The 18,778-nt window shown below is 50.0% G+C and overlaps 1 protein-coding gene across 9 annotated transcripts in view; it reads right to left on the reverse strand.

Moving 5' to 3' along the window:
- The window catches only part of ESRRB (estrogen related receptor beta), a 165,368-nt gene that overhangs the window by 16,585 nt on the left and 130,005 nt on the right, over positions 1-18,778 (reverse strand). For 8 of the 9 annotated variants that reach the window (XM_039535263.1, XM_039535262.1, XM_039535267.1 and 5 more), the window contains 2 exons: positions 7,706-7,816; positions 6,599-6,760 (listed from right to left, as the gene is read on the reverse strand). In XM_039535263.1, the coding sequence (XP_039391197.1) occupies positions 6,599-6,760; positions 7,706-7,816 (273 nt within the window). Of the gene's footprint in view, positions 1-6,598; positions 6,761-7,705; positions 7,817-12,225; positions 12,267-18,778 lie in introns of those variants that run through there. The other variant, XM_039535271.1, reaches the window with a different exon arrangement.

The raw sequence follows: 18,778 nt of genomic DNA on the forward strand, positions 1-18,778 counted from the left end.
CAATGGCCTGCTAAACCCAGGGTTGTGAGCTCACTCCTTGAGGGAGCCACTTAAGGATCTGGGTCAAAAATAAGTACTTGGTCCTGCTGGTGAAGGCAGGGGGCTGGACTCAATGACCTTCTGAGGTCCCTTCGAGTTCTAGGAGATAGGTATATCTCCAATTATTATTATGGGGTGTATCTAAACTGCAGAAAAAGCCCTGGGGCAGCAAGTCTCATGGGCTTGCACTATGAGGCTAAAAATAGCAGTGTAGGTTTTCCCACTCAGGCTGGAGCATGGGGAGACGGGTCTCAGAGCCTGGGCTCCAGCCCAAGCAGGAACATCTGCACTGCACGGGAACCCACAGTCTCCTCTGTCCCAGGGGAAGCCTTTATCTACTATGTGCTTCCCTTGTGAGTTACCTCTGACATACAGTTTCTGAGGGAACTCTATTCTTTTGAAGGAACCACAGTGCGCCGCTAAGACAGTCTTGTGGGCAATACAAAACTACTGAATGATGTTAACGAAAAATATTCCTTCAGGACCCTCTGGTATAGTGCGCTCCCAATGTGTGAGCCACGTGCCAGAATGCTCTTGCCTGGATTTGCCAGTGGGAGATAAGTTTAACATAATAAATAAGCTGTTTGTAAGGAGGAGTCTGCTAGGCTGTTGCAGGAAAAATACCTGTAGGGGCCTCTTCCCCTTGGCCAAGGGCGATTTAAGTATTTTATACAAAGTGGGACAGCTTCAACAAGAGAATCCCAAATGGTGGAAGGCATCTTTGGCCAGCCTTGACTTGAGCTAACTCCCTCTGAGGGGCTAGCATAGGCAGCTCCCCCCTCAGCATGCTGGCTTCTGTGAATCCCCTTTTTAGCGCCGAACTCTCCCCAGGCCTGGGTGCCTAACTTGGGGCTGTGAATTCTACTGGGTGGCAGGGTGCCTAACGCTTAGGCACTGCACATGCTCAGCCCTAAGTGCCCCTTAGGAATCAAGCCTCACATGTCTATGAGCTCAGTTGTGAGGGAACCTGAGCGTGTGACCGCCCTGATGTGTGAGCTCCTTGGTGTCTGGGGTTCGGGTGCAGACTCAAAGGAACAGACTGCAGTGACATGCCCATTTGAGTCAGTCCCCTTCCCTGTGTTAAAATAAAATAAAATAAGGTTGTACCCTGTTTTACATGTATTAAAATCTCTTGTATAAAGCTCCCAGAGCACTTTGCTCTGAAAGCAATATGATTAGTTTATTATCACTGAGCTGGACTCACCCCTCTGACTGACCCAGGAGCTGTGTTGATTGGGGTGCCACACTGGGGTTTTTTCGCAGGAAAGGGAAATAGAGAGAAAATAGAGGTGGTTGCAGGAGGACCCTGGCCTTCTGGAAAAAAAACAGCCCCTTTTATAGAGTAGCAGTCACCTTGCACTTACATCCCCGTTCTAGGAGAGCAGCAGCAGCACCAACATGGGAAGTGCATTGGTTCCAAAATGAAATTCAGGGAGGAGCAGCTGTTCACTACAGGTGTAAACAAGTGGTCCCTGAGCTACGGTAGGGCATCTCCAGTGCGCAGCAGTGATAATGGACTGCAACACCTAGGTGTTTGGGAACTAATGGCCACAGTGACAGTAACCTGTGCGTAACTGTGTTTGGGTATGTCTGTCCGGCAAAAAAAAACCATGGCAAGGACTCTCAGGGCTGGGTCAACTGACTTGGGCTTGTGCTCCGGGGCTAAATATAGCAGTGTAGACATTTGTGCTGGGGATGGAGCCCAGGCCCCACCTGAGCAGGAACATCTACACTGTTATTTTTAGCCCTGTAGCATGAGCCTGAATCAGTTCACCTAAGCTCTGAGACTCGCTGTTGTAGGTTTTTTTAGGCTGTGTAGCCATACCCATAGCTGCATTGTGTTAATGCCCTTTCTGTTAATGGAGTTAACCCCGCAGTGGGTTAATGGAGCAATCCAGGCTGAGATTCCTCAATCAGCAACATAGCATTGTTTGTGCTGAATCAGCCTGAGGTGGATTCCACAGCTAGCGAGTGGTGTAATCCCTGATACTGCAGATCTCCTTTAAGAAGGGCACCCCTGGCATTAACCTCCGCTCAGAAACACTGCCTGCAGAAAGACCGATTTCTCCAAACTCTACAGTCAGGGCTGTGGCTCTGTGAAACACCTAACTTGTAGGTGCCTAGCAAATCACTGGAACAACAATGGGAGCCACAAAGCCTGAGTTAGACCCCTAGGTTTCCTATACAATGAATGGGGAGAGGTAGGTGCCTAAGAATGGGATCCATAAAAGCCTGCATGCTAGGCAGAGAGCCAGGTAAAGTAGTCAGTGGGTGATGCCAGCAAGAGGGGTGTGTCCTAATCCCCACCACCCACCTCCGCCATGGAGATAGGCATCTAAGTCCAGGCTGCAGGCACCTATTTCTGCTTGCAATCCACAGCCAGGACCCGCTGCCTGGAGTCAGGTGGTGTAGGCGCCTCAGCCATTTCTTGTGAGGAGGAGGTGACCATGGTGGCCTTTCTTACAACCTTTAGCCCGGTGGTTTGGGTACTCACCCAGGACCAGGGGTGAGCTGCAGATGGTTCGCAACGGTTCACGCGAACCGTTTGCTAAAATTAGACGCCGGACAGAGAACCGGATGCTAAAGAGCCACGCAGGGGTGAGCTGGAGCCGGTTCGCACTGGTTCCCGTGATACCGGTTGTTAAATTTAGCAGCCATTTTAGAACCGGTTGTTCCAGGACAACCAGTTCTATAAGGGCTGCTAAATTTAACAAAAGCTCCGGCTGAAGCTCACCTCCCGCTCCTCTCCTGCTCCACCCCCTTCTCCTCCCCCTCCCCTGCTTCCCGCGAATCAGATGTTCGCGGGAAGCCTGAACAGGAGGGAGGCAGGCAGGCAGGCAGGTAAGCAAGCGGGGCGGGGCGGGACGGGCGGGGCTCGGCTCCTGCCCCGGGGTCCGCGGCTGGGTGGGGGGCGCGGGCGGGGCTCGGCTCCTGCCCCAGGGTCCGCGGCCGGGTCTGGCGGCGCAGCGGGGCTCGGCTCCTGCCCCGGGGTCTGTGGCCGGCTCCGGCGCCGCAGCGGGCCTCGGCTCCGGCCGTGGGGGGCGCGGGTGGGCCTCGGCTCCTGCCCCGGGGTCCGCGGCCGGGTCCGGCGGCGCAGCGGGGCTCGGCTCCTGCCGTGGGGGGCGCGGGCGGGGCTCGGCTCCTGCCCCAGGGTCCAGGTCCGCGGCCCGGCGGCGGAGCGTGGCTCCGGGTATGGCGGCGGAGCTAGGCACCGGGTCCGTGGCCCAGCAGCAGCCGCGGGCGGGGCACGGCTCCTGCCGTGGGGCGCGGCTCGGCTGCTGCCGTGGGGGCGCGGGCGGGCTCGGCTCCTGCCCCAGGGTCCAGGTCCGCGGCCCGGCGGAGCTTGGCTCCGGGTCTGGCGGCGGAGCTTGGCTCCGGGTCCGTGGCCCAGCAGCAGGCGCGGGCGGGGCTCGGCTCCTGCCCCGGGGTCCGCGGCCGGGTCCGGCCGGGCGGCGCAGCAGGGCTCCTGTCCCGGCGTCTGCGGCCGGTCCGGCTGGGCGGCGCGGCTCCTGCCCCAGTGTCCGGGTCCCAGCCCCAGCCCAGCTGGGACCCCATCTCCAGGCAGCAAGGTAAGGGGAGCAGGGAGGGCGTGATGGATAGAGGGCAGGGGAGTTGGGGGGGTGGATTAGTGTTGGAGCAGTCAGAGGGCAGGGAACAGGGGGATTGAATGGGGGTAAGGGTCCGGGGAGTCAGAAAGGAGCAGGGGTTGGATGGGGCGGGGGGGGTCTGTTAGGGGTAGGGATTCCAGGGACAGTCAAGGGACAGAGAGAAGGGGTGGTTGGATGGGGTAGGGGTCCCCGGGGTGCCATCAGGAATGAGAGAAGGGGTTGGATGGGGTGGCAAGGGGCAGTCAGGGGACAGGGAAGGGGGTGGATAGGGCATGGGTGGGGCTGTCAAGGAACATGGGGTTGGATGGGACAGGAGTGGGGGGCGGGAACCGGTTGTTAAAAATTTGGCAGCTCATCACTGCCCAGGACATGGGAGATCCCTGTTTAATTCCCCCCTCTCTGCCTGCCGGGTAGTAGGGATTAGAACAGGGATTGCCCATCTCTCAGGCAAGTACCGTAGCCATTGGACTAGAGAGTGTTCCTCACGCTCTGGGGCAGGAGTCTCAAACACGAGTTATTTCCTGTGGCCTGCCATAGCTCCCCTCATCCCCCGCCTCCGTCCCCGGCGCGCTGCATCCCAGCTCCTCCGCCTATCCTCCCAGTGCTTCCTGCTGCCAAACAGCTGTTTGGCGGCACTTAGGACTTTCCAGGAGGGAGTGGGGAGGAGCGGGGATGCGACATGCTCAGGGGAAGAGGCGGGGGGGGCAGGGATTTGGAGAAGGGGTTGGAATAGAGGCAGGGAGGGGGCGGAGTTGGGGTGGGGACTTTGGGGAAGGGGTTGGAATGGAGGCGGGGAAGGGGTGGGAGGAGGCGGGGTCTCATGGAAGGGGTGGAGTGGGGGCAGGAGGGGGCTTTTGTAAATTTGTATGAAAAGGTATCAGTGATGCAGCCCTGGAGCCAAGGTACTAGTCCTCATGTGGCCCTCATGGTGATTTGAAGTTTGAGATCCCTGCTCTAGGGCCAATTAATATATATTTTTAATGAAAGTAGAACAACTTCAACAAGAGAGACCCACATCAGAATATCCTGTAGCCCAGTGGTTTGGGCATTCACCTAAGAGGTGGGGAAACCCTTGTTCAAAGCCCGTCTCACTGGACAGTGGGGGAACTGAACTGGGGGCTCCCACATCCCAGGTGAGTATCCTAATCACTAGATGTAAGGGAGGCCCCCTTGTGGTGTTCGTCATGCTCTGAGTACATATACTGGATTGGGCCCTGGGGGAAGACAGGGCTCTCTTCCCCTGGTTTGAGGATTTTGCTGGGGCTTAGACGTGAGAGGGGCATCTGGACCCCTGCCTGATGCACACGCCCAGAGGCAGAAACTTAGGGCCTATGGAACTTTTACAGTGGAAACGTAGGTGCCAAGTGAGTTTAGGTGCATATAGGGTTGGGTGACAGCTGAGTGGGGGTTTTGCGGATAACAGTGTTATCTAAATCTGCATTTCAGGTGCCTAAAACCCTTTGTGGATCTAGGCCAAGGTACCCAAGAGTCCCCACTTCAAGCAACCCAGGAAGTCTTCTCAAGGGGAGCCTCCAACCTTAGAATCCAATTATGACAAATTTTACAGGGAAACAGTCACTCAGAACAAAGAGGAGCAGCAGCCAAAAAGAGAACAAGGACAAGCTGCAGAAATTAGTCATTGCGTGAGCCAAACGTCTGCTAGGTTAGGACAACTGAACTATGGCAGATACTCCCAAATGATCAGACGGGGTCAAAAATGTTTCATGGAAACATGCTGCATGGCTGAAGCAAGGAACTGATGAATCAAGAAGCGGGATGGGAGAGTGTGAATCTGTGCTGAAGCTGGAGTAACGTGTGCAAGGTTTGGCAGCAGATTAGGTCCAGTAGTTGAGTACAAAATATTCCTCTGGGCTGGCGGGAAAGAAGGGAGAGGGGATAAGACTGCTCTATCAGATTATTCATGCTGCATGTCTATCTGAAGCAGTCTTCTGCAACGCAGCAAAGTGAGCCCTGGGGACACTTTCTGAAATCCCTCCCCACTAGCCCCTTCACTTTTGCTCTGCAATCAGAACTTCTGTCCAAGATGCCTAGGCATCTCCCCTTGATACTTTATGTTATGGAGCTTGACATAAGGTCAAGCCATGGACTCAGAATGCAACTCATCCAACAGCAGGAATCACATGGGAGCCCCCAATATCTGAATGAGGGAGATGGCCACTCCTTCAGTCCTGGACCTGTTACTACAGTGCTGATATTCTACATGGACTGCTGCTGCTGTGCTGAACAAACAGTCTGGAAGTCCTGTGCATGCTCCAGTCAGCTTCCCCTTTGAGGTTGATCACATCACAGTCAAAGTGTTCCCAGCCTCCATCAACACAGGAAACAGGAGCTCCAAAGTAGTGCCTTAATCAGTCTCCGGCATGAGTGGGCCTTGCTCTGTGGCTTGCGCCTTATGGATAGGAAAGCTTCCCCATCAGATGGGCAGTGAGCTCCCTATTCTGTGGTGGTGCAGCAGCACAGCTCCTGCCCACTAGTGGCAATAGAGGAATATGACAACCTGCATTTCCACTGGATACAACGTCTAATTGCCATGGTTATTTACAAGATGGATTCAGACTGTCTTGAGCCAATGCAACATGTCATGCAAAATCACCGAAGCCTACCACTCTACCACGTAATCCCAAAGGCTAATCACCAGGGGTTATTGCTGTACCACTCAGTCACAGGCACTACTGACTGCTGTGCAATATCATCTCTAAGGCTACCACATAATCCCAGGACACTACGTGTATATGATAATTAATTTACACAAATTAATCATATACTGTATTGGAACTCAATGCTAATGAGGGCTTCACCATGAGCAGCTTTCTCTTGAAGTAGATTCAACCCATCAGAGTGCCAAGATAAAGTGATGTTCACAGAGGTAAATAATCACCTCCCCTTGTCTTTCACACTAACGCCCCCTCCCCTAATTTCCCCTTTGTTACCTGGGATGTGCTTTGCCCATCCAATGATCACCACCAGTTCCCTGTCTGCTAAGTCACAGAGGGTTGTCAGCGCTTTGATGTCACTCTCCGGCATGGTGGGGTCAGGCATGGCATAAATCTTCTCTGGCTCTGCCACCAGCAAGTGGGAGACGATCTTAGTCACTGCAAATGTGAAAGGACAAGTTACTACTGTACCTTTCAGGAGATGGTGTGTATGTAGCAGCTTTCAGACAACACTTAGCAGGATACACAACTGATAGGCGTTCTCGTACCATACGGCCTGCAATTTGGGATCTCAGAAATGTGTTTTGTTCACAGCAGGAGGGAGACGGCACTGTAGTTAGTGTAGAGTTTTCAAACTTCTTCGGCTGCATATCCCTTTCCAAATAATATAGTCTACCAGGTACCCCCATCTAAGATAGGGCAATAATAGACCTATGATTAGATTGCCAAGTCTTCCTAAATAAAATGCGTTGTCCACCATTACAGGACTTTTCTCATGTACACAGGATGAGAGCCTGTGTACCCCTATGGGTATGTATACCCCAGTTTGAAAACCACTAATGTAGAGGTTGGAAACCAGAATCTGTGATTCTTCAGTACTGAGCCAACACCTGTAGAAGTCTGACAAAAGCAGGAGCCCATTGTAAGACATGGCTCAGTTATACCAGGTAGATCCCATAGGGATATGACAGGGTGAAAGAAGCCTAAGATAAATGTGACGGACAAACAACTGATGGGATTTTGACAAGTTCAGAAAACAACTTGGTGACATGGTAGAGAGAGAGATCAGGGTGTGGGGCTGATTTAGTGGATCTTGGGTGCAGGGAAGACCAGAACATCACTGAAGTTATACACTTAATCTCTCTCTCCGAGAAAGCTCTGACTGATGATCCAAAGAATCCATCATCAATGGGCCACAGCCTCAGGTGACACTCTTCCACCCACACACTACACTCATTGGAAAAAATGAATATCTGACAATGGTGGTTTGTACTGGAAACAGAAGGGGAAAGCCACCACACAACATTATTTGTGCATCCATGGCACCAATAGAAAAAGAAGCTGTGCTGGCCTTAAGGAACACAATAGGAAGCTTGTACATACATGGCTTTTTGGCTGGAGGAGGGATCTGTAAGCTCAGATAAGTACTGCTCTCAGAGTCCAGTCTTCTCTTGTACTTCTGGCGTCCTCCGCGAACTCGATCAAGACGAACCCCTGCGGGTAAGAGAGGAAAGAAACTCATGGTCCCCTACAAGTGTCATAGTGAATCGTGGAATTTCACTGCTATAGCTTTGTAAGAGAGGAGGCCTGGATATTCTTCCTTACCCAGCAGAACTTCCCTGACCAGGCCACCTGGCCTGTCCACTGAATCCAGGACAGCTGTCCCAACAATGCCAGCTGGGCAGCCTCCTGCTCTGACAACATCACTGGGATAGTTACCTCTTCTGAAAACATTAATGAAGACAAAACCCAGCCCACCTCAACTCTTGAATCATTGTCTGTTTGGCAGATAAATTGAGGGCTTCAAATTTCAGTGCCCTCTGGATGATCATGTTTTTAAAAAGGAAGTCTCAGAAATGTCAGTCGAACCTGTGCTTATGAAAAAAACCCTTTAGATTGTTCTTAAAAATGGAAAGTTAAATGTTCTGTGACCTTTCACTGTCTATATTTGAGGAAAGCTGCCCATAACAAATAGATTATGAAATATGAATAGAACCAAGATCTGTCGAGCAAGGCAACCCATAATGAAAGTAGAGCTAAATATAAACAGAAACAAGACATTGCAACCTCTACCACAGTATGGCAATGATAAAACTGAACTAGAGAGACAGCGAAGATTTGTAGCAACAACGCCTCAAATACAATGAGTTAAACAGCAAACAAAGCATCAAATACAACACCGAAATCACTATACCTATACAAATAGCAACAGCAGGATCAAGCATCGATACAAGAATAGCAGCTGAACTTCTACATCAGTACTAGACTTGAGCGAATAGTGGAAAAATAAGACCATGAACAGTTGTCCAAATTATTAAATACATTCCTTTCTTGTTGGAGCCTTGGTCCTTTGTGTTCAATTTCTATGAAATTGGGAGAATTGAATTTTACATGGACAAACAGCCATTGAAAGTCAATTGTGAGTATACATGGAATTTGAATTTAAAATTTGCAAATGCAAGTATTCACACCTGTAATATGTGTGTGCTGATTTAATCCAGAGTACAGAAACAACACCCTGTGACTTATCTGACCAATCATAATAAGCAACAAATATTTGGTGATCAGTCCAGACAGTAAAAAATAAAAATGTTCAAAATGTATTCGTCTATCACTTTCTCAACACATACCTTTGAGGAAACTGCAGTCTGCTCACAGATATTTTACAGCAGAAAGAGACTTAATCTGACAAGTAAATTATTCATTTCAGACCAGCACTTTGTTCACTAACCAATGCCGTTACACTAACACTGGAGGAACTATATGAAATCAGTACCAGAAGCAATGATACCCCTAACCAATATGTGCAGTCATACCCTGCTACTAACCCTACCATCACTTACTATGGATGTCTGTATGCATCAGTACCAATACTATTAACAGTACAAATACACCGACACCAGCAAACTCCAATAAAATTCTCCTACAGCAGGGGTCGGCAACCTTTCAGAAGTGCTGTGCCAAGTCTTTATTTATTCACTCTAATTTAAGGTGTCGCGTGCCAGTAATACATTTTAACGTTTTTAGAAGGTCTCTTTCTGTAAGTCTATAATATATAACTAAACTATTGTTGTATGTGAAGTAAATAAGGTTTTTAAGATGTTTAAGAACCGTCATTTAAAATTAAATTAAAATGCAGAGCCCCCCGGACCGGTGGCCAGGACCCGGGCAGTGTGAGTGCCACTGAAAATCAACTCGTGTGCCGCCTTCGGCACGCGTGCCACAGGTTGCCTACCCCTGTCCTACAGCAACACGTATAGGGCTACCAATGGTCGTTGGCAAAGCCCAACATCAGGGCCCAGGTGAGGGCTACGGTGTAGTTTTGAAGTTACAGGCCGGAGTAGTGAGTGACGGAGAGCCACGCTGCCGCACAGTGACACCTGTGGTACTGATATAGGAGCATAGTTCTTGGTGAGGGTTCTGTTGACAATGGTGCTGTTAGTGCTGCATGGCAGGGGTGCTTAGTTTTCGGTATTGCTATTGGTGCTGGTGTTTGTATGCATATTAAGGCCCCTGGGGCTGCACAAGGAGCTTCCTCTTCATGAAGCACAGCTCTCCAGTGCTGCTTCTTGCACATGAGCATGGGCATGCGTAGATAGGTAGATTGAACAGATTGATTCCCCTGGTGTGCCATCCCCAGTCCAGGAGCCATCATTGTAGGGGGAGGAGCCATAGACCCACCTTCTCTCTGTCTAGCCTTGCTCCCTTTCAGAGTCCTACTCCCGTGTGGAGAGAAGCAGAAACGACCAGTTCTTAAAATCCCCAGAGCAAAGGAATTGCTATTGTGAGTTGCCCTTGCATAGCCCAGCATGCAGGAAAGAGAGGGGAAGAGCATGCGAGGCGGATGTCAGGGGGAAGAGGGAACATGGCTGAGTTAGGCTGTGCTACACTTGGCTCTCCACTGACATGGGACCTTGCCCTAGCAGTATAAGTTAAAGCTGCCCCCCTGCAGGTGAGGATGGGCTGCTAAGAATCAGGATGAGATTAGCTCCGTGTCAGCCCCTCTGCATCAGGTCCAGCACAGTGGAGAATCAAGCCCTAAAACTATAGTTTAAGCCATCAGTCTGGGCACTGGAACTATTAATTTCAATTGACATGTTAGGCCTCACTCTCCGCTGCCTTCCCCTTCATATTGTCATTTATATGAGTGCAGAAGGTGCGAAGTACGTGTCCCACGCGATCACTCTGAGTTAGCAGCGTTTTACACCCAATTTGCACTGATGATGTCTGAGCTGTGCCTGGATATAGCGGGGAATGGTGGCTGAATAGAGCAGGGTAAAAGGCTGATCTTCAGCCACCGGGCCCCAGCAGAAGTTAGAACCACACAGGGCTTATTCTAACTTCCACTACTGATGTAAGGGCCAATGCCTGTAGATGCACAGATATGGTACGCCTCTGCTCCACCACACCCCTCCTGCCCACATCAGTCCCCACGAATGCCCCGATACACCTCTTCCCTCCTTGTGCATGGAATGCTGGAGCTGACTGATGTGGGAGTGGCAGAGCTTTCAACCAGCAGAGAGTTCACTGATGTTACTCTCTTTTAAGGCCACTCTGTGTCGCTTACATGGTGCAAACTTATTTGGCACAAAGAGGCCTTAATGGACTGGCGAATCTTACCCAAAGTGCAAGGCAGGAGCCAATCAGCCCCAATGAGTTCAGATAGTATCTTTTCCTGTGAGTAAAATCAGGGTATTCACGGGCTCAGGTACCAGGGATGAGCGGGGGGCGGAGGCTAGATGGCTAGACAGACAGATATGTCTGAAGAAAGCTCAGGAAGTGAAATGTGTGGAGTCAGAGCATACTGAGTGAGTTTGCTGCAACTGGCACATTTTCTAAGCTTAGGGTGATCAGATGTCTCAATTTTATAGGGACAGTCCCAATATTTGGGGCTTTTTCTTATATAGGCTCCTATTACCTCCCCACCCCGTCCTGATTTTTCACACTTGCTGTCTGGTCACCCTTTCTAAGCTGGTCACTGATCCAATGAAGGGACCCACTGAACTCACAGAAAATCAATGGGACCTGGCTCCCACATCACAGGGGCACCTTGGAAAATTTTACCCATTGTGTTTCTTATTTCCCTTCTCAGCACTGGGGAGCCTGGCTGGATGGCTCCTCCTCTGGACGTCCCTTCAAGTTCCAGGGAGAGAAGAAAAAAAGAAAGCAGCAGAATTTGGAGCCTAGGGAGACCCAGGAAGAATGGTAGACCTGTGTGAATACAAACCCGGAGTCCTGTATTAGCCAGGAGACCCCAAGACTGGGTTCTATCCTGTGACTTCTCCATTGAGATAAATGTGTTTGGATTTCAAAAGACAGAAACCCCATGAGGCCTCCACCACATGCTGCGCTGAATGAGCAGCGCCTCAAGTCAGTCAGTGAGAAAATATTCCTCCCCAGGAAGTGTTGAGTCAGCAGCAGAACGGGGAAAAGGCTGTGAAAGTGACAAACATCACGAATATGACTGAGTTGCCTGGCCCAAGCAGGGCTTTCTGAATGAACACAGCTTCCCATTCCCCCTCACTAGAGGCTCGCAGCTCCTGTTTCTTCTATGTGCTGATGGGCAGATATGATATTAGAGGGTGGAATCACCTATCCGCTTAGTAGAGGAAGCTGGGAACCAATCTGCAATTCCCCAGAGTGCACTCTCTGCACATTTTGATGAAGCAAAAGGAAAAAAAACCCGTGGAGGGAGTCACTTTACTTTTACCAAGGAGACATGCAGACAGGCGCATCGTCCTCAGCATTTGGCTGGTGGAATGGCTGCACAGGTTGCAGAGGTATTAGGGATCCTCAATCAGATTATAGGGACACAAAGGACTTAAGTGCATTAAAAGAGATAAGAGAGAGAGACAAGGAGATTTACTCTCCATCCCTCCTTCCCTGGCTGAGTGGATACAGACCTGCTCCTCCAAGGACTTTGGCTTGTTAATTTTGAACGAGACTGTATTTTCCTCCTGTTCCCCATCCAGTGTGACACTCCTTGAGGCAAACGCTTTAAATAAGGTCACAACCATTGTTCTGCCTCAGCAGCAGCAGCATTAGCCTTAAAGAGACAGTGCGTGGACTGACCCACATGCGAAACATCTCATCCATTTTCCAGTTGCTAATCTGAGCCATTTGTAGGTGTGACAAGCAGCTAAATGCATTTCAATCCATTTGTTACGTGTCTTATTATTGATCCTGGGTATAGCATGCAAGATACTTGAGAGATAAGTAACAAGAGAAGTACTCTGCCCTGAAGAGCTTACAGTCTTAACAGTCCCATACAGACACAGAGAGGGAGCTCAGCTGATAACAAGCACGCTTACTTTTCTCTTGCACTTTTCACTTCCCTGGGTTTTGTTACTTTTCTGTTTGGTTTGTCTGTTGTCTGATTTTGTTATTGCCTCTTACGAGGAAGCGGGGTGGGAGGAAAGGCGTTAAAATGGGTTTCCAAGAGAGATGTGAAAAAGAGTGGAAGTGTGGTGGGTGGGGTGAGAGAAGCAGTACCAGGCCCGGAGCAGCACAGAGAGGTGGCATCAAGTCCAAAGCAGGATGAGTGCGGCTAGAGGCAGTGCCAGGCCCAGAGCAGCACGGGAGAAAGGAGATATAAGAATGGGAGAAGGAGACAAATTGTGAGGCATGAGGAGAACAAGGAGGGTAAAGGGAGCAAACAGAGATGAGATGAGAGGCACACACGAGCCAGGACACCAGGCTGTGCAGGGCCTGGGAACATACAGATGGACGTCAATCTGAAATCACATGGTGGTTAAATACTCTGCTTAACTCCTTTGAGGTTGAATTGCAGGGTGTGACACATGGTATGAAAATACTTTGTGGGAGGCAACCAGGCCTTTAGTGGACACACCTATGCATGATTTGCTGCCTTCAACCCATCCCAGGATGGGAGCAATGGAAACTTGTTACCCTCCAGCCTTTCCAACTCATTTCACACATGGGCCACCACAGTCCAGTTCCCAGTAGGACAGGTGTATGCGTCACAAAATCACCACCAGTACCTGGCACTCACTGGCCCCCACGTTGACAGCTTCAGCAGAGAGGCACAGACAGAGACCGAATTCCTTCCTCACACCTAAAGGGAGTCCCTCCACATCAGGTGTGAGGCACATTGGCATGGGAAAGTTTGGGGGAAGCCCACTTTTCTATTCCAGTTTTAGGGCAGAGGCTCCTTCTGACATGGACGCTTTCTGTGCTGAAAATGCAAACAATTCCACAGATCTACTTGTGCTGTAACAAAGGGAGGGACACATTCCAGTCCTCTCACCTCTGAGCAGAACACCTGTGTTAGCCCAGACACGTATACGAGACTCCCTTCTGACCACGGTCTGCCATGTTTCTCTGGCTCTCTTTGATGTGAGGTGTATGTTATTAGTTCCCCTGCCTGCCCTATCCCAAAAGGGGTCCCAGGATAAAGGAAGGTAGAGGCCCTGGACTTGTGTGTTTGCCTGGTCCTTTTCAACCCATCATTCTGCCCTGGTTAGGGCTGTCAGTTTTCTAACCATCCTGTTGGTGCCACTCGTGGTCCAGGAGCTCATGTGAAGGGGTCTGTGCCAGTGCCAAGCCTCTGCAGTGCAAGAGCCAATCTGCTGATCTGTTCAAGCTCCCTGTAATTCTCTGCTGTGCCCCCTCAGAGAGACATCTGCCTGAGGAGTTTGGGATCAGATGTCACCTCGCTGACTTGATAACATCAGGCTTTGGGGTTTTTTTCTTAATGGAAGTAAAATAATTCCAGCGTTTTTTTAAAAGCTGGACCCACGCCTAGTCTGTCGGAAGTAAAAATAGCCGAGTGTGCAGAGGCAGCAGCACAGGAAATCAGGTTTAGTTTCTCTTTTATATTCTGGGGACTAAAAATATTCTTAAAAGCTCTGTGAAGCTGAGCCCTGGCCAGTGGGAAATGCAGCCTAGGCCCAATATCAGCTGTCACGTCGAATTACTAGCCTCACATCACTTTCAATAGACTCCTATCACATGCTCCTGAACAGATAGTAACAGAGGGATCTATCCCAGCCCGAAGGGCTCACAGCAGAGTTTTGCCAAGTGGCTCTGATGGGATGATTGGTACCCAGACTGAAAAGAACATAATTAAATGGAGCACTAAGAGGAATGCATAGGCCAGGGAGTGATGCCCTAGTGTTTGCACCACCAGCATGGCTGTGCCCTGGATACAGAGGCCAGAACCTGCTTTCACAGGCTAACTGGAATCAGGTACAGCTTCTACTCCAGTGCATCACTACCACTGGTATTCGTACAATGCCATAGCTGTGTGCTACACTCTGCAGGAAGATAAGTGAGAGGTCCCTGTCCCAAGCAGCTTGCAGTCTAAATTAGAGAGAGCGCCAGAAACAAATGATCCCAGACAACGGAGGCTGCAGGGAATGTAGTCTGGCAGTGGTAAGCTGAAGGGAAGGGGAAGAGCTCGCGGGGAAGCATTGTTCTCAAGGTATAATGCTGTGATTTTTCGTCTACCGTTTGCTATGTGTTTTGCCTTTAACCACAGGGAAAAGTGACTGGGATGTGTCGCGGTGCAGAGTGCTGACAGTAGGAAATTAGCAAAGAAGAATATTATAATTAGACTTGACACAACAGTAAAAAAATGTACTGCCAAGAAAAACCCTCCATTGGCCCATGGGGAGGTGGATGGGATGGGATCTAACAAGGTTCTGCTAGCTCTGTCCTCTATGATTCTAAGGCTCCAGGTGTAGAAGGCACCACGGAAAAAAGTTAGAGACATTGATACACACTATGGCTAGCTTCTTGGCTGTATTAGGGCAACTTTGCACAGCTGCCTTACCCAGTCCCTGGAGGATCTTCCTAGTGTATGGCTGGTACAGCCCTTCCCATCAATGATTCCCTGCTGGCATGGCCTCTTCAGGGCCAAAGGCAGCTAGCATAGCCTAGAGCAGATTTCAGACTGCGGAGGGACACCTGGTTGTTGCAAATCAGCAAAGACTGGGGTGGTCTAGGGCCGTCTTTGCAACCCTCCCTGAGCAGGTTTGCATCTCCCAGACCACAAACCAGCATCTGACCTTATCTTTTGATTAGCTGAGTGGCATATGCAATGAGATCGCAAAGGAATTTTTGACATATATTTTGATTCAACAGATTTCCTCTCCTTCCCCTGTTTGCACCCTCTTCCTCACGCAATCATGTGGCAACAAATAAATGAATCAAACAATCTCTTCCCCACCAACCACCCGTGAAACAGAAATACGACAAACAGTCCGAGCTCTAAATGATTGTCTCATTGAGCAGTTTTCCTCTGCCCCTGGCTTCTGTCATCTCCTCTCTGTACCTCTCTCCATACAGGCTGTTTCCATTTCTTGTTATGCTATCAGTCTAATGTAGGGTGAAATCCTGCCTTCGCTGGCAAAAGCCATGCTGGAATGTGCCTGGTGCAGGGATACCATCCAAGTATCAGCTCCAAGAGCCATAGCATTTGCCAGATCAGAGCAGGTACCAGCCACACTGCAGGGTGGGTTATATTTCACTGTTCCTGTGAATACGTCAGTTGTGTCACCTGCCAGCGGGGTAGGAATTCTCTGCTCCTGCTCAGGTGTGCTGGGGACAGGCTGCCTGGACTCAGGGAGGTTGCACCAGCATAACAGAGCTCATTTTGGCTCTCTGTATTTACTGGTCACCAGCCACCAAAATCAAGTTAGAGGCAGGTTGGTGAGTGAAAGTTTCCTTTGTAAAGTAATATAGAGTGACTAGACTGCACTGACTATGACAGGGCACTGCAGGCAGTGAAGGGTCTTGGAGGGTGAGCTTGGCCCAGTCCCATCATGCTGAAAGAGCAGTTGGTGCCCTACAATAGTTTTCTTTCCATGTTTTTGTTCAAATGTCAATAATAGCACTCTGCGTGGTGCACGTTTAGGCCAAATGCTGCACGTTTAGGCCAAATGCTGCACGCTTAGGGCAGCAATACATGGAAAGGTGCACAGGTACACTCACTATCACATGCCTAGGAGGCAACACCACATGACACTGCGAGCCTAGGAGGCGACACTACATGACATAAGCACATAATCTCCTGTGCATCATTGCCCTGGGACATGCAGTATCAAGTATAACCAGGCACCTTGTGGCGTCATCTTATACCTCCTCCACTGATGACAGTTTCGGCTGTATAGCTGTCAGCCTCTCACCCAGCCACCTCTGTGGCTTATTCCTTGCTGCCCCTTATGCATGCGTGCTGTGTGTGTGTGTGTGTAAGTGTAAATATATCCATGCCTATACAATCTGTATTTGATTGTAACCCTCTCCCCTTACCCTTTGTACAGCATCTGCATTCTTCGATTGTAAGCACATCGGGTCAGGGAGTCTTTCCAGGTTTTTCACAGCACCTAGCACAAGAGAGCCCTGATCATGGCTGGAACCTCTGTGTGCTCCTGTGCTATAAACGCTAATCATAAAGTGTGGGGTTCTGCTAGATAACGCATGCCTCAGGGCAACACCACGGAGGAAAGCAATGCATGCCTCAGGCAAGGAGGTAATAGCACACAGCTCAGGTACATTGAGAGGAACAACACTAAAGGTCAAGGATAATTTTCGCAGCCGGGTCCAAATGATTTAGGAGCCTAAGTCAAATTTTCAAAAGTGACTTTGGCCCAGATTCTTAAAGTACTTAGTGATGGCTCCACTCAGCATTGCACTGCCTAACCTCTAGGTGGAATTTTCAGCCTTGAGCTAGGTGCCCAGGCTCCCCATACAATTCCTGGGGAGAGTTAGGTGCCTAAGGAAGGGCTTTTCAGAAGTCAGCCACCTGAGTGGGGGCTGCCTAAGCTAGCCAGGAGTAAAATGCCAAGGCGAGTGGGTGGGGAAAAGAGAGAAGTTTAGGACCCTAAAGTGGCTGAGCTGGTGTGCCTGGCTGATAGGCCTCCTGCCTCTTGGGATCCCCAGCTGCAAAGCCCCCTCCTGAAGGAAAGTACCTACGCCAAGTCAGCAGCTTAGGTACCCCATACTCTACCAGCTGAAAATATCTCTCGCTTTCTCTCTCTCCTGCTCACACTCAATACCTTTCTCGTGCTCGCCCTGCATTTGCCTGTACCCCCAGCTGCCCCTGGCCTGCCTCCGGCCCTCCTGATGTGGTGGCTGGCAGGTGACAGGTGTTAGGCATGCTCTGTACATGCCCATGGGATCAGATCTTGCTGGCAAGATAGGCATTCTCCTGAGTTTGAGAATCTAGGTATGGGGCCCCTGGGGCTTTGGCTTGAGCTAAGGCTCCAAGCAGCTCGTTAGCCACTGGGATGGATTTGGCATTTAGGCAAATGTTGACTGGTGGAAACTTAGGTGCCTGGGGACTCAGATGCCTACGGGTTTGGCAGCAGCTTTGAAAATGTCAGTGGCAACTAATGGTGGACTTAGGCACTGAAGTACCTTTAACGATCTGGGCCTTAGGCTGCCAAGTGCCTGTCACTTTTGAAAATGGGGCCTAGTAGGCACTTTTGAAAATTTTATCCAAGTGCCTTTAACTGGCTCAGAAGAGCAGGTATCTAGCATAATTCCACCCCTGCTTGGAGCACAGTCTTGCTTTCATAAAAGGGTTTTAGTTGGCTAACAACATGTAGCCATATGGGTCTGGACATCTCTGCAGAGCTGGGACCTTCACCAGCATGTCAGATGTCTCCTTTCCCAATGTCCATTTTGTGGAAGTGCTGAATAGAATCCTGATGTGGGAAGAGCAGATGGAGGAGGGGGTGGGGATGGGAGTCAGATCTATTAAGCTCTCCAAAGGCCCCTAAAATAAATGCCATTTGCGGAGTGCCTGGTGCAGACATGAGGCTCTTTTTCTGAAACAAGAGCTATATATCACTAATGGAAGCATGACACCAGGTTTGCTGGTGCAATGGTCCAATCCACTATGGCAGCAGACTAGATACCAAACTAGACAGCTCAATGACCCACACAGAGTAGGGGAAACTGGACCAGGTAACCTAATAGTCTGTTCAGGAATGCCAAGAGGCAGGAGATTGGACTAACTAGGCCAATGGTCTGATCTGTTATGGTAGGAAGCTGACATACCAGACCAGATGGACCAATGATGTGGCTCCAGTATATAAATTCTATATTCCTACAATGGTAGGTAGTCAGGGTGTGGGTGACACAGACATCAAAGTGTTACTGCCCACGGCTCCTGCTCTAAAGGGCATGGAGTTTGTCTGTCTGTTTTTAAGCACAGGGGTATTTTAGAGAGAGAAAAATTGTTTATCATTCTTTTTCTTCATTTGGATGCTTAGAAAAGTGATATTTCTGGCACGGGTTAGAGGCAGAATACTCTATAAATACAAAACCATTAAATCCCATGCAGCAGCAACCTGATCGGGGCTGCCTTTTAATTTCCTGACATGAGCTGGCCACTAACCCAATTACCCAGAATTCCCTGAGGAGTCCTCATCCTTCCCAGGAAGCACCGAGACAGCTCAAGCATATTGCATGGATTCCAGCTGAGCTTTC

Source organism: Mauremys reevesii, linkage group 4 (genome assembly GCF_016161935.1).
Source record: "Mauremys reevesii isolate NIE-2019 linkage group 4, ASM1616193v1, whole genome shotgun sequence".
NCBI classification, from domain to species: domain Eukaryota; kingdom Metazoa; phylum Chordata; order Testudines; family Geoemydidae; genus Mauremys; species Mauremys reevesii.